General features: G+C 44.8%; 1 protein-coding gene across 1 annotated transcript; it reads left to right on the forward strand.

Moving 5' to 3' along the window:
* The first annotated feature begins 706 nt into the window (after positions 1-706).
* Positions 707-10396, forward strand: SLC46A2 (solute carrier family 46 member 2). The gene is made up of 4 exons (XM_064176852.1): positions 707-1769; positions 4453-4536; positions 8031-8187; positions 8614-10396. Exons 1-4 carry the CDS (start codon positions 707-709, stop codon positions 8669-8671), a joined length of 1362 nt encoding a protein of 453 aa, XP_064032922.1. The 3' UTR covers positions 8672-10396.
* The last annotated feature ends 3007 nt before the right edge of the window (positions 10397-13403 follow it).

The following is a 13403-nucleotide window of genomic DNA, read 5'->3' on the forward strand; positions in this document are numbered from 1 at the left end:
CTTGTTGGTATTATTTCCTGTCTGAGGTTTTGAAACAACAATAAGGCACACAAGGCAGTAGCTGGGCAGTCAGGAGCAGGTAAGAGCAGAAGAGCCAAGAAGAAGAGGCATATTTGTGCAGAAGAAAGGAAAAAGAGCTGTCAGTAAGGGCAATTCAAAGATGACCTGCCAAAGGCACACATCCATCTCCTGCCCCCACAGAGAGTCTGAGGGTCCTCTAACACGTGAAGGATGTCAAAATAAAAACAAAACAAAACAACGAACCGAGACAAACAAAGAACAAATCACCACCCCTAGCTGCAGCAATTACTTGGTCAAGGCAATTTCACTTCCTAAGCTGGGAGAGAAAATTCCCCTGGGTCATCTGACCTGTGTTGAAACTACACCAGGAAGAAGAGCAGCAGCTGCAGCAGGGAGTGCAAGGGCGTTCTCCAGCTGTACAAAAGCCTCTGCTGTGTGAGCTGAGGATCAGAGCAGAGAAGGGATGCATGCTGATACTTAGAGAGGTGAGGTATAAATACCCTCCCAGCCAGATCATCTCTTGCACAACTCCGACTCTGTGCAACCTAGCAGACCTTTTGTATTTTTTTTGCCTTCACTGCTCCTCTCAAAGCATGCCTCCAGAGCAGGGCTTCTGAAGAGCTGTTTTCCTCCTGTGCATCTCCCTGTAACCAGGTCTGCCCAAGAAGAGGTGGTCACCAGAAGAATGGTGGGGGTGGCAGTGATAAGGACATGGATTGAACCAGTGGTTGCAGGTTCTCAAGTGGCCAGTGCCTTCTATGACACTGCACTGCTGCTGGTGGTGAAGAACTACTACAACCAGACCAACACCACTGCTCCTTCCCATGCACTGGAAGATGCTCAGCAGAAGGCTGTCTCTAATTTTTATATCATCTACAACCTAGTCCTGGGCCTGAGCCCACTGGTGTCAGCCTACAGTTTGTCCAAGCTGGGGGACAGGATACATCGGAAGATCCCCATCTGCTTCCCTCTTCTCGGCTACTTGGGCTCCAAATCTCTCCTCCTCCTCCTGATCCTGCTGGACTGGCCAATTGAGGTGATGTATGGGGCTGCTGCCTTCAATGGGCTGACAGGAGGTTTCACCACGCTCTGGGCAGGTGTCATGGCTCTGGGATCCCTGGGGTCCTCAGAGAGGAGGAGGTCTCTGCGGCTCATCATTATTGAGCTGGTGTATGGCCTTGCTGGCTTTCTGGGCAGTATGGCATCTGGCTACCTTTTTGTTGGCTTCAGTGACCACCATCGAGAGGGCACTGTGCTGGTGAGCTGCAGCATGGCTTGCTATGCTTTCTGCCTCCTCTACAGTATTTTCATTCTCACAGTCCCCAAACCAGCAGCTTCCTGCCCAGCCAGAGCCAAGACTGCAGAGGAGGTGGGCAGTCAGCTACCAGACTGCGCAGAAGCAGCAGCAAGTTCCCAACCTTCACAGAGCAGCAAGTCCATCCCAGTCTCCCCATCAAAACTCATCATCATCATGCTGTTTGTGGCAGCGATCCTCTATGACCTTGCTGTGGTCGGTGCAATGAACGTGCTCCCACTCTTCTTGCTCAGGGAGCCATTGAACTGGAATGCCGTGGAGATCGGCTATGCCAATGCCGCTGGGTATGTGATCTTCATCACCAGCTTCCTAGGGGTATTTGTGTTCTCCAAACACCTGAGGGACATTAGCATGGTCATGATTGGAGTGGCATCCTTCAGTGCTGGCATTCTCATCATGGCCTTCGTGCGGTGGACATTTCTGTTCTACATCGGTGAGTTGAGTGACTGCTCTACATGAGCTGGTGTGCCCCAAGAAGGGGGGGTGGAGTGGGGGATGTGTTTTGGCGTTAAGAGAAGGGCTTTTGCTCTGCTTCATTGTGAGTTTCAGATCAGGCAGCCTGGCAGACTATCCCATGAGCAACTCCTGAGGACTTCATTATCATTTTCCTCTCCACACACCTCCCTTTTTTTAGCCCCGTGCTCTACAGCATCCAGAGCAGGAACAGACTGTTGCCAAGACTTAGCTTAAGGCTGGTTGACTTGTAATTCCTCACTCAATCGTAGCCCAGATGTGAGTGGGGGGATCAGAACTTTCACAGTGGGGGAGTAAGGATTGTTGCTGGCCACTTGTGTGAGTCAGACTACACCACTGCATTAACAGGAAGCACTTGCTTCTTGTAAGGTAATGCTCAACACAACAGAAACAAACTGGCAAAGCTTGCCTGCTAAGCAAACATCTTAAGATATGATCTATTTTTATTACATTAAGGCATTTATGACCTACAGGAATCTTAAGAGTGAACTATTGGAGCTGCTTTAGCTAGTAAAATACCATGATACTGCACTGTACGTATCTTGCACTGCATCTAAAAGACCAAGGGGCAGTAAGTGGGGCAGCATCCCACCACACAGGCAAGGCACATTTGTTGTTGCCTTCAAAGGAACACAGAAAACAAACCCCATGAACTGCAACCATTGTGGCAGTGAGATCGATGATTTATACCTGACAAACACAGCATCGTGTGAGGAACAGCTCCGAGGTTCTGCTCCTTACAGTGAGAAAAAAAAAAAAAAGATCTAAGAAAAAGGACTTGAAGAGATTTTTCTGTCTGCCCCTGCAGGGAATGAGAATTTGAAAATCAAATAGAGTTACTCTAAAGGGAAAGAGTGCAGGGTATTCTATTTGTGCACTTAGCCAAGTGCTGTGTGAAATTTTTTAGGAGGTTTTGCTCATTCAGGCAACCAGGCAAGGCAGCAAAAGATTAAAAATTTACAAGTGCTTGTTAATATTAAGTACATTACAAACACATGCTGCTCCACGGCGTGCAGGGTGCTTACTCCCTGCATTGCAGAAACACCTCAGAATGCTAGACATGGCCCAGGTCTTCACAGAGGTCAGTTCTGCTGGCAGGAGTTTCACTCCAGCTCCCTAAAAGCTTCCACACTAGAGAAAGCCTAAAATACTTCAAGCTGGAAACACTGAGACAGGAAACAGCTTCAGTGTTATGAAAGGTATTGTTCCTGTCAAGGTCATGAAGCATCAGGTGTCCTCCCTGCTGCTTAGATTCAAATGAAGTCTACATGAAAAATAAAGAGGTGATTGGTGGCATCCAAAATGGCTTCACCAAGGACAAATACTGCCTGACAAACTTCTGTGGGCTTCTATGAGAGGGTAAGTGATGTCTATCTGGACTTGTGCAAAGTGCTTGACACTCCACCCTGTGACATTATGGTCTCTAAATTGGAAAGACATGGATGTGATGGGTGGAGCACTCAGTGGAAAAGGCATTATTATGATGATTGCACTCAAAGTGTGATTGTCAATGGCTCAATATCCAAGTGGATACCAGTGACGAGTGGTGCTCTGCAGCAAGACAAATGGTTCAGTGCCAACCTTGTGAAGTTCAGCAAAGCTACATGCAAGGGCTGCACCTAGCTTGGGGCAATCCCAAACACAAATACAGGCTGAGTGGAAAAAGATTAAAGAGCAAACCTGAGGAGAAGGAATTGGGTTGATAAGAAGCTAAACATGAGCCAGTGATATGCACTGCAGCCCAGAAAGCCAACCATCTAGGGGGCTGCATCAAAAGCAGCATAGCCAGGAAGTTGAGAGAAGTGGTACTCCCCCTCTACCCCACCCTTAGAAGCTTACACCTGGATTACTGCATCCAGTTCTGGAGATCCCAACACAAGAAGGCCACAAAACTGTCAGAGCAGAGGGGGGGCTATGAAGATGATCAGAGGGTTGGAGCATGTCTCTTATGAAGACAGGGTAAGACAATTAGAGTTATTCAGTGCAGTGAAGAGAAGGCTCTGAGGAGACTTTGTTTCAGCCTGCTACAGGACAGCTGGAGAGACACGTTTTACAAAGACATGTAGTGGCAGGACAAAGCAGAGAGTTCAACCTGGAAGAAGCTAGATTTAGATTAGGCATCAGGAGAAAATTCTTCACTGTAAGGTTAATAAGGCACTGAAATAGGTTATCCAGAGAAGCTGTAGAGGTTCCAATGCTGGAGATGTTTAAAGCCAGGCTGGATGGGGCTTTGAGCCACCTAGTCTAGTTGATAGCATCCCTGTCCAGGGCAGAGGAGTTGGAACTAGATGATATTTAAGGTTCTTTCTAAACCAAATCATTCTACAATTCTATGAAATCAGGCTCACTATCTCAAAGGATATTGCTATATTACATCTCTGTTGGGATTTCTGTCTAAGATCAAGAGATTGTGGCTGGTGGCTGGTCTAGGCAAACTACCTCTGCCAATGGGAGCAATAAGTAGCTTACCCACCACCACTTTGATGAAGATCTGCGCTCCTTCCAAAGATTTGTACTTCTTTCTGGTACTTGAGAGACAAGAAAAGGTGAAGCAAAGGCCCTGCTCAAGCCAGAGGCACACAGTCACCACTGAGAGACAAGGCAAAGGTGCTGATGATAACTACATCTTCCTTGCATTGCAGCACGAGCAGTGATGCTCTTTGCCCTCATCCCCTTACCAACAATCAGGTCCATGTTATCCAAACATATTGAAGGATCATCTTATGGTAAGTACTTTGGTTACTTTAGAGGTCAAAAAGTCCTCAAATCCTTCTGTTCAGCCTAAGCTACAGAGAGAAATGTAAATTATTGCTGCAATATGTGCTTTGCATAATCAAAACAGAAGAGTTAGTATCGTAAATGGGAAGGGAGGAGCAGAGAAACTTGCAGGACAAGATTGTCGCATCCAAACTTCTCATCCTCAGTTACATCAGCATTTGCCTACAAAACTTTCAGCCCATGCTTTGAGAAATTGCTGTCAGCAGTGTAGAGCTCAGAGAAAATATTTCAGGTGCTGCTCAAAACCACAGTACTGGAAGGAAATCCAAGACAAGCGAGATGCTGGGCTGAAGCACTGGGATATTCACACTGCTTGGGTTTGGCTTCTCTTATGGTTCAGGAAGGGTGGATCTCTCCTGTCTCTTTGTGCTCTCAAAGTGTTACCTGACAATTTGTTGCTGTCAGATAATAATTTAAACTAACAAAGGAGAATCCCTGCATAAAAAAATTTGCCCTTTTTGGTCACAGGGAACAGAAGTTGTAATACATTTTTAAACAGAAAAGGAAGCAGTAGGCTACTTGTATTTTACGATGCAAAACTGTATTGAAGGGTGCTGTTTTTACTGCTGGATTTAGACACAACAGACAGGACTGGCCATGCAGGCCCAGGCCCATGACTGCCTCCTCCAAACATGTTTCCACAGCCACTCCTTGCACCTTCTTCCATTCTGCCATATGAACATGACATTATTCTGTCACCAGTTCGGAAAGGGGCCTGGGGGTACCAGTAGATAGTAGCTGAAGATGAGCCAGCAGTGTGCCCAGGTGGCCAAGAGAGCCAATGGCATCCTGGCCTGCATCAGGAACAGTGTGGCCAGCAGGACAAGGGAGGTTATTCTGCCCCTGTACTCAGCACTGGTCAGGCCACACCTTGAGTGCTGTGTCCAGTTCTGGGCCCCTCAATTCCAGAGAGATGTTGAGGTGCTGGAATGTGTCCAGACAGGGGCAAGAAAGCTGGTGAGGGGCCTGGAACACAAACCCTATGAGGAGAGGCTGAGGGAGCTGGGGTTGTTTAGGCTGGAGAAGAGGAGGCTCAGGGGTGACCTCATTGCTGTCTACAACTACCTGAAAGGGCATCGTAGCCAGGTGGGGGGTGGCCTCTTCTCCCAAACAACCAGCAGCAGAACAAGGGGACACAGTCTCAAGTCGTGTCAGGAGAAGCCTAGGCTGGATGTTAGGAGGAAGTTGTTGGCAGAGAAAGTGATTGGCATTGGAATGGGCTGCCCAGGGAGGTGGTGGAGGCACCGTGCCTGGAGGTGTTCAAGAAAAGCCTGGATGAGGCACTTAGTGCCATGGTCTAGTTGACTGGCCAGGGCTGGGTGCTAGGTTGGACTGGATGATCTTGGAGGTCTCTTCCAACCTGGTTGATTCTATGATTCTACTGCTTATGCTCCTCAACTTGCTCTGTAGCCAACTCACTCACCTGCCACAAATAGCACAGCTCACACCTCAAATTAACTATCATTACTATTAATAATGTTGGCTTTAATCCCCACCATGAGCCATATAGGCTGCACCTGATTACAGTGGCAGACCAGATCTCAAGCAGGGCCATGCAGCAGCACAGCCCTTGCCTCCTGGTAGAGATGGTGAGCACTGGTGCTGTGTGGATGGAGAAGGCTGTTGGAGGAGCAAGTTCTATGGGCAACTCTGACCTTGCTCTCAGTTTATACATCCCAGAAGGGTTGAGTTGCTTCTCCTTTCCTCCAACTACCATGACAGAAACAGCACACCAGCAAAAAGCTGTTTCGATTTGGTTTCAGTTTCTGACTTCCCTCTGTCCTAAACATCACACAAATGACAGACACCTCCTTCACTTCAGGCATTATTATTATAACCTAATGGACCACTTTTCTGGCCTAGAGCAGAAGCAGACCCTGACTTAATTTTTTCCTGTGCTGAAGGTGCTTGTCCAAGACTACTTTTCTACTGCACAGGGAAAGAAGCACTTATTGCTAGTTTATTGCTGCTCTTCCAAGCAACTGCATTTACAACCAGAAGTTAAATCCTGTTGGTGTTCAGTCACTAGTGGTGTCCTCCAGGGAACCTGTGTTGAGACCACTTCTTTTTAATATCTTTATTGACAATCTTGATTCATGCATAGAGAGTGTCACCAGCAAGTTTACAGATGACACCAAGTTAGGCAGCAGTGTTGATCTGAATGAGAGCAGAGAGGCTCTTCAGAGGGACTTGAATAGGCTAGATCAATGGGCCAACATTAATGGTATGAATTTCAACAAGGCCAAATGCCAGGTCCTGTACTTGAGTCAACAATAACCCCAAGCAATACTACAGGCTTAGGACAGTGTGGCTGGAACCTGGCAGAAAGGGATCTGGAGGGTTGTAATAGACAGGCAGTTGAATATGAGCCAGCAGTGTGCCCAAGCAGCCAAGAAGACCAAGGGCATCCTGGTTTGTATTAAAAACACTGTGGCTAGCAGGAGTAAGGAGGTGACCATCCTCTTGTACTCTGCTCTGGTGAGGCCACCAGAGGAAAGGAAGTGCTGGACTGGGTCCAAAAGAGGGCAACAAAGCTGGTGGAGGGCATGGAGAATAAATTTTATGAGGAGCAACTGATGGAGCTGGGGTTGTTTAGTTTGAAAAAAGAGGAGGCTGAGGGGAGACCTTATTGCTGTCTACAAATACCTGAAGGGACACTGTGGAGAGGCTGCTGCTGGTCACTTCTCATAGGTAACTGGAGACAGAACACAGGGGAAATGGCCTCAAGCTGAGACTGGGTAGGTTTAGATTGGACATTAGGAAAAGGTTTTTCACAGAGAGAGTGGCCAGGCACTGGAAGGAGCTGCCCAAGGAGGTGAGTCATGCAGGGTTGGTGTGTTTAAGGGTCATTTGGATGTGGTGCTTGGAGCTATGGTTTAATGTTAATCTTGTAGAATAGGGTTAGAGGTTGGACATGGTACAAGGGGACACAGGCTCAAATTGTGTCAGGGGAGGTCTGGGCTGGATGTTAGGAGGAAGTTTTTGACAGAGAGAGTGATTTGCCATTGGAATAGGCTGCCCAGGGAGGTGGTAGAGTTGGCATCCCTGGAGGTGCTGAAAAGGCTGGATGAGGCACTTAGCGCCATGGTCTAGTTGATTGGCTGGGTTTGGGTGATAGGTTGGACTAGATGATCTTGGAGGTCTCTTCCATCCTGGGTGATTCTATGGTGAGCATGAGGGTCTTTTCCAAGCTGATGTTTCTGTGTGATTCTGTGTGTATGCTAAGCAGACAGTTTTACAGTTGGATCCTCTATGCCGTGCCTAGGAGAAAAATAATACTGGTCATGAATAGAAGCAGGCACAATGTTATGCTGTCTGCAACTGGTGAAGCAATGATCACATCCCTCTTCCATGCCAGTAGATGATCCTGTATTTCCCAGAGAGGTACCAGAATGGGTATTTTTCTTCCTCCCTGATAACCAACTATGCTCTTGTTTTACAGGTAAGGTGTTTGTCCTGCTTCAGTTGTGTTTAGTCACCACAGGAGTAGTGGCATCCACAGTCTACAACAAGATCTATCAACATACACTGAACTGGTACAGCGGCTTCTGTTTCATTTTGTCTTTTCTATGTAGCTGCCTGAGCCTCCTCCCTTTAAGGTAAGGAATAGGAAAGGTTTTGTCCAAAAGGGCAAGCTGTATTCTCTTCCTCTTTTCTGATTCGACATCTGAAGTGTGTAGCACAGATGTGAAAACAGTATTTTCTAAAACCAAAATCTTGACTCAAAATCTGTTAAGATACATTAAAAAAAAAACCATACAGAAACGAGCTGACAAGAATCAAGACTCAAAGAACAAAACTTGAGAGTGAACTAACCAATGTTTTTAATCTTTGTGTTTAATATAACATGAATTGCTGTAAGGAGGGATATTTGGCAGAGTTTAAGAGCTAATAATCCCAGGGAACGAAGACTTTGCACAAAGGTGGTGCTTGACACTGCAAAAATAGAATGAGGGAATAATCTTAAAACCACAAAACCAGCAGGCACTAGCTCTCATTACCTGCTTTTTTATTGCTCTTTACAGCATTGTGGCCATCAAACAACGCTCAACCTCTGGCTCCCTTGAGATTCTGACCAAGTGACAAAGGATGTACCACCTAAAGCATCTCCTGGTCTTTGTCAGCTCTGAGCTACTGAAGTGGAGGGTGTGCCAAGCATTAGTTCTCACAGTCATCATCACAGGAAGCATCTCATTTGTGTTTGCATTTCACAGCATGCCACAGACTCTGAGTATGCCCGAGATCACCCGGGACAAAAGAAGTTGGTCTTATTTCTGCAGTACATCATCATGCAGAGCACAAGCAATGGCTGATGCATACTACCAGTGCTCAGAGCATTTTGCTTTCTTGCTTGTCTAGTTAGTAATAGTGCAGAGGGTCAAGAAAAGGGTAGAAACAAAAATGGTGTTTGTAGGCCTATCAGGAGTGGAAGGGGAAAGCAGATCAGTTTTCCATAAGTTGATTATTGTCTGTTCATTCAGAAACCAGTCTGTGCCTGGGGATTATGAAACAAAAGGTCAACAAGCCACGTGCATACAGTTGTCAGCAGGCCACATCTGCTCTCCAAGAGCTACAGAAGATGTGTCAGCCCAGCTGATCAGTATTGTGTAGAAAACCACTAAATACAGAAATACTACTGTAAAAAAAGGCACTTTTAGTTGTCTCTACAAATAAACAACTCCTTTTGTTCATGACCCTGACTTCTGGGAGATTGTCCCTGGGCAATGCTTTAACAGAACTCATGGGAGAACATCTCCAACTCAAGAACAGATACTGGCATTTTGGCGCACAGCACCAGGATGTAACGCTGTAACAGGTTAAGAACAAGTAAGCACAACACACTCTTCCTGCAGGATTTACAGAGGGGTAGGGACACCTATTGCAGACAATGGTTGCATTTTAACTCCAGCTTTACGCTGGGTGGAAACCCCTGCCAAAAGGGATCTGCTATGATACAGCAACAGGCACAAAATGCTGTCAGCAAAATCCAAACACGATTCAAAATACTAGCATGGCCCATGCTTAAATGATGTCTACTTACATGCTAACTGAATTAGCAAGGATTATGTGGCTTCCAAGCTCCTGGAGTAAGTAAAAGCAAGTTAAAAGCAACTGAAATACTCTGAAGAAAAACCAGGCAGCTTCAGTTCAAGCCAGGGATGCAGCATGCAGAACTGATTACTCATTATGCAGCCCCTTATTCAGAGGAAGTTTCTGGCACCTCTACACCCCCTACACACACACACACACACATTTGAAATCTTCATCTCCCAGCTTCACTTTCAAGTAATACCAGATGTACTGCAGCATCAAACATATGACACTCAGTTAAGTCAGCAGTGGAACAAATATTTTAAAGGGAAGGGTATCTCTGCAGTAAGATAAAAAGGTGTTTGAAGCGCACACATTTCAATGGAGAAGGCTACAAAGAAAGAGAAACTTTATATTCTACATAAAGGAGTAATTTTTAAATACATTTATTGGTCCATTCTGTTAAATTAATTGAGGTAAACAAATGGTGCATTTAAAAAAAAATGTACACACTAACAGAGAACTGCAAACAGTTTTACCTCAAAGTGTTCTTCTCCATCAATACTAGTTCCATAGTAAACAATGCACAAAGTATATTTATACAGAGATATATGAAAGGGTATAGAAACATGCCAGCACCAGAAGGCAAGAACAACATTTCCTAGCCTGTAAGTCTGAACACAGAAACAGTTGCCAGATTTGGTCAAGTGCAGAGAACAAAAGCCTCCTTCTCATGTTTATGTTGTTTACTACCTAACTCACACAGAGACAAATCTTTTCACAGCGTTCTTTTTTGGTTTTTAATGGTATGAACAGTGACTCTAGTTCTGGTGAGTGGGTTTGCAGAGGATGAAAGCAGAAGTCTTGGCAATAAGCCACCATCATTTTGGTCCCAGTACTGACACATTCAACAAGGAGGGGGATGAGATCCACCTCTCCTCACGTACAGCTTGTCTTCACCTGCACAGTCCAATGCTCCAAACCTTAAGGAGGGACAGAGGGATGTAGGCACAGATGGAAAGAGAACAAGAATGGTGATGCTTTATTTTCACATGCTAAAAAACTAAAGCCCTTTGGCTGTGTGCTATTCTAAGACTCTCTGCAACTCATCTCCCCATGCAATGGGAATGTGGCACTGGCTTCAACCCTACTGCTTGATCTGAAGGTACAGGTACATAGACCAGCAGCAGAGTTAAGGAAACGGTTTTGCTTCAAAGCAGATTACCAAGGCCTTCACAGTAGTCTAGGACAACTACTACACCCTTTAACATTTTACCATGCCACTTAAATAAGGGTGGCATTATTTTCTGCAGAAGTATTGTGCCTCAGCCATGCAACCTTAGAAGTAGCCCAGGTCATTAGAGAGTGCATGCCAGATACCTCAGCAAGACTCCAAAGTACTAAGCATAGAATTAAGCAATGCCATCATATTCCATGAGACTGGTTAAACAGCACTCCCCAAAATGTCTTGGATGCAGCACTCACACTGCCAGAATGCAGGTTTGTTCCTGTGATACCTAGTTCACTTTACCAGAAAAAGTTAGAAAAAAATAAATCTGGCAAGCAGTAATAACTCCTCTGCCTTGAAAAAAAGACTTTTTTTACAACAATAAATATACAGGGGAAATAAAGTTAATATAACAAGGGAGTGTTATACCTTCACGGTTTAAGAAGGCTGAACATTTATGAGCAGGTTTATCCATGCAGTTTTGCTCAGTGATTTTTCAGCACCAGGATTTTGAACAGTCTGCAAAATTAATCACAACCATGCAAGTTTTAACAAAAGCATAGTTCCTGTTAAAACACTCAACGGTCCCTGGTGGGCAGGAATTCTTCTGTACCTTGGCATCTGTAAGGCCAAAACCTGAAGAAATATTTTATCTATACTGAGCCTCTGCTGCAGGCTACTTCACTGTACCTTCTACAGGACTGTCTCTGCCACTCATGCTTTGCAGATGTTTCCTCCTCCCACTACTTAGCACAAGTGTCAGTGTGACAAAAATCCAGGTACGCCTCAGTGCGGAATTCTCAGTTTATTTTTTGACACAACTTGCATCAGAAGAGTTCATGTCTTCAGAATTACACCTATCACTTTTTCACTTTCTGGAGGAATACCTGAAAAAACCCACAATGTTTCAACATGTACACCATTGCATGAGTCAGAACATAGTAAGGATACATAGGAACAGTTCACTACCAAGCATGACAACATTTCAGTGCTTGCTTTTATTATGCTGGTGCCAGTAATGAGAAGAAACAATCCAGAAATAACAGAGAAGGAATCAGGACAGCAGTGAGTTATGGATCCTTCGAGAGAGAGGGGAAACTTGGTCTGGCTATGGATGATAAGGAAAATTGGGCTAAAGCAAGGGCTGTGGAAGAACTCATATGTTACATAGGCTCATAGAAATGGTGCAACTACTTTTGACATTATTTTAGTGCACATGTAGAGGGTAACCTTAAGTAACTGAACACTCCAGAATGAAGCTCCTGCACTGCTCATGCTTCCCTTTACCAACATATTTTACTTTTCATATGAGGTTTGGCCCACCCAAAGGCATAATTCCTATACTGTAAGAATTACAGGAGAGCACATCAGAGTTTCACTCAACAGTTCCAATCCTGACCTCCCTCTAATAGAAGTTAAATAATTGCACTCCTTACAAATGTCACTCTGTATATCTCTCACAATTTTGCAGTTCTCTTTGCCACTGCTGCGTCATACCTCACAGTCAGCATCCTCCTTACAACCTCACAGCCTATCCCAAAGTTATCTAGCAATTTAAAACAGTCCTTTATGAAGCAAGTTCTCCTAGCCCATAGGACCCAAGAAATTCAACACTATATGCCGATTCTTACACAGCAATCTCTAGAATGTTATGCTGTATTTCACTCATAGGAGCTTACAAGATGTTGGTGTCCCAGATCATGTAAGAAACCCTATTAAGTGGCCACATCCTGAGGCACATGTTTCAACTCAAAACTAACTTGCAGGTTCCACAGAGCCATACACTGCAACAGGGAAGTGCAAACAATGCTTGCTTTCAGCTTGGCCAGAAAGGGATTTACCTTCAATTGAAACATGCTTTGGATGAGGTCTAGCTCAAAAAACATAGTGCAGAAACAATGGCATCAAAGAAAATTTAAGTTGACCTTCAACAGCTCTGGCCTCAGTCACACACTGATTTGAGCTTCACTTGGTACTCATTCCTCATTGTTCAATTATGCTTCCCACAAACAGCTGTGATGTCAACTGCTGAATTCCCCAGAACCAATATGCACTTAATTTTTAAGTATAGCTAAAAGTCAATAGGTCCTCAGTGTTACAAGGCATCAAATGAAACATCTACCTGCAGGAAAATGCCCCATTGTCCTTTCTACTCATGTTTCACTTCTTTCTTTGGATAAGTTGAAGGGAAGACTGTCTAAGTGTTAGTACAAATTACATTTTCCTTGACTCTCAGTGATGTTGCAGAGCCAGCTGCAAAATTCCTTTAACCACACAACAGCCAGATCAAAAAGCACACATGAATCTGTTTGTGGGTTCTAAGGAACATCATAATCACAAAGGTCACAGTGTTAAATGGTACACAACTGCCTACTTTAGAAGGGAAAGGCTGAGGAAAACAATTGTGTACTGCTTCAAGATTATCTCATTAAGCAATTCCCTTGCACGACAAGAGTAGTTTGTCATTCTGGACTAACAGCAACTTACAGCAAAGTTCTTATTTGCACCAAGTAAGTCCACATTGGCAAACTGTGAGCTTAAGCCAGAAAGCATAGT

This window comes from Pogoniulus pusillus, chromosome Z, assembly GCF_015220805.1.
Source record: "Pogoniulus pusillus isolate bPogPus1 chromosome Z, bPogPus1.pri, whole genome shotgun sequence".
In the NCBI taxonomy this organism is placed as follows: Eukaryota; Metazoa; Chordata; class Aves; order Piciformes; family Lybiidae; genus Pogoniulus; species Pogoniulus pusillus.

Excerpts from the sequence above, each read along its gene's own strand:
- SLC46A2 (XM_064176852.1), top strand. The coding sequence starts at position 707 with ATGGTGGGGGTGGCAGTGATAAGGACATGGATTGAACCAGTGGTTGCA. Across the intron at positions 1,770-4,452 it reads GACATTTCTGTTCTACATCG|CACGAGCAGTGATGCTCTTT; the intron begins GTGAGTTGAGTG and ends CTTGCATTGCAG. Across the intron at positions 4,537-8,030 it reads TATTGAAGGATCATCTTATG|GTAAGGTGTTTGTCCTGCTT; the intron begins GTAAGTACTTTG and ends CTTGTTTTACAG.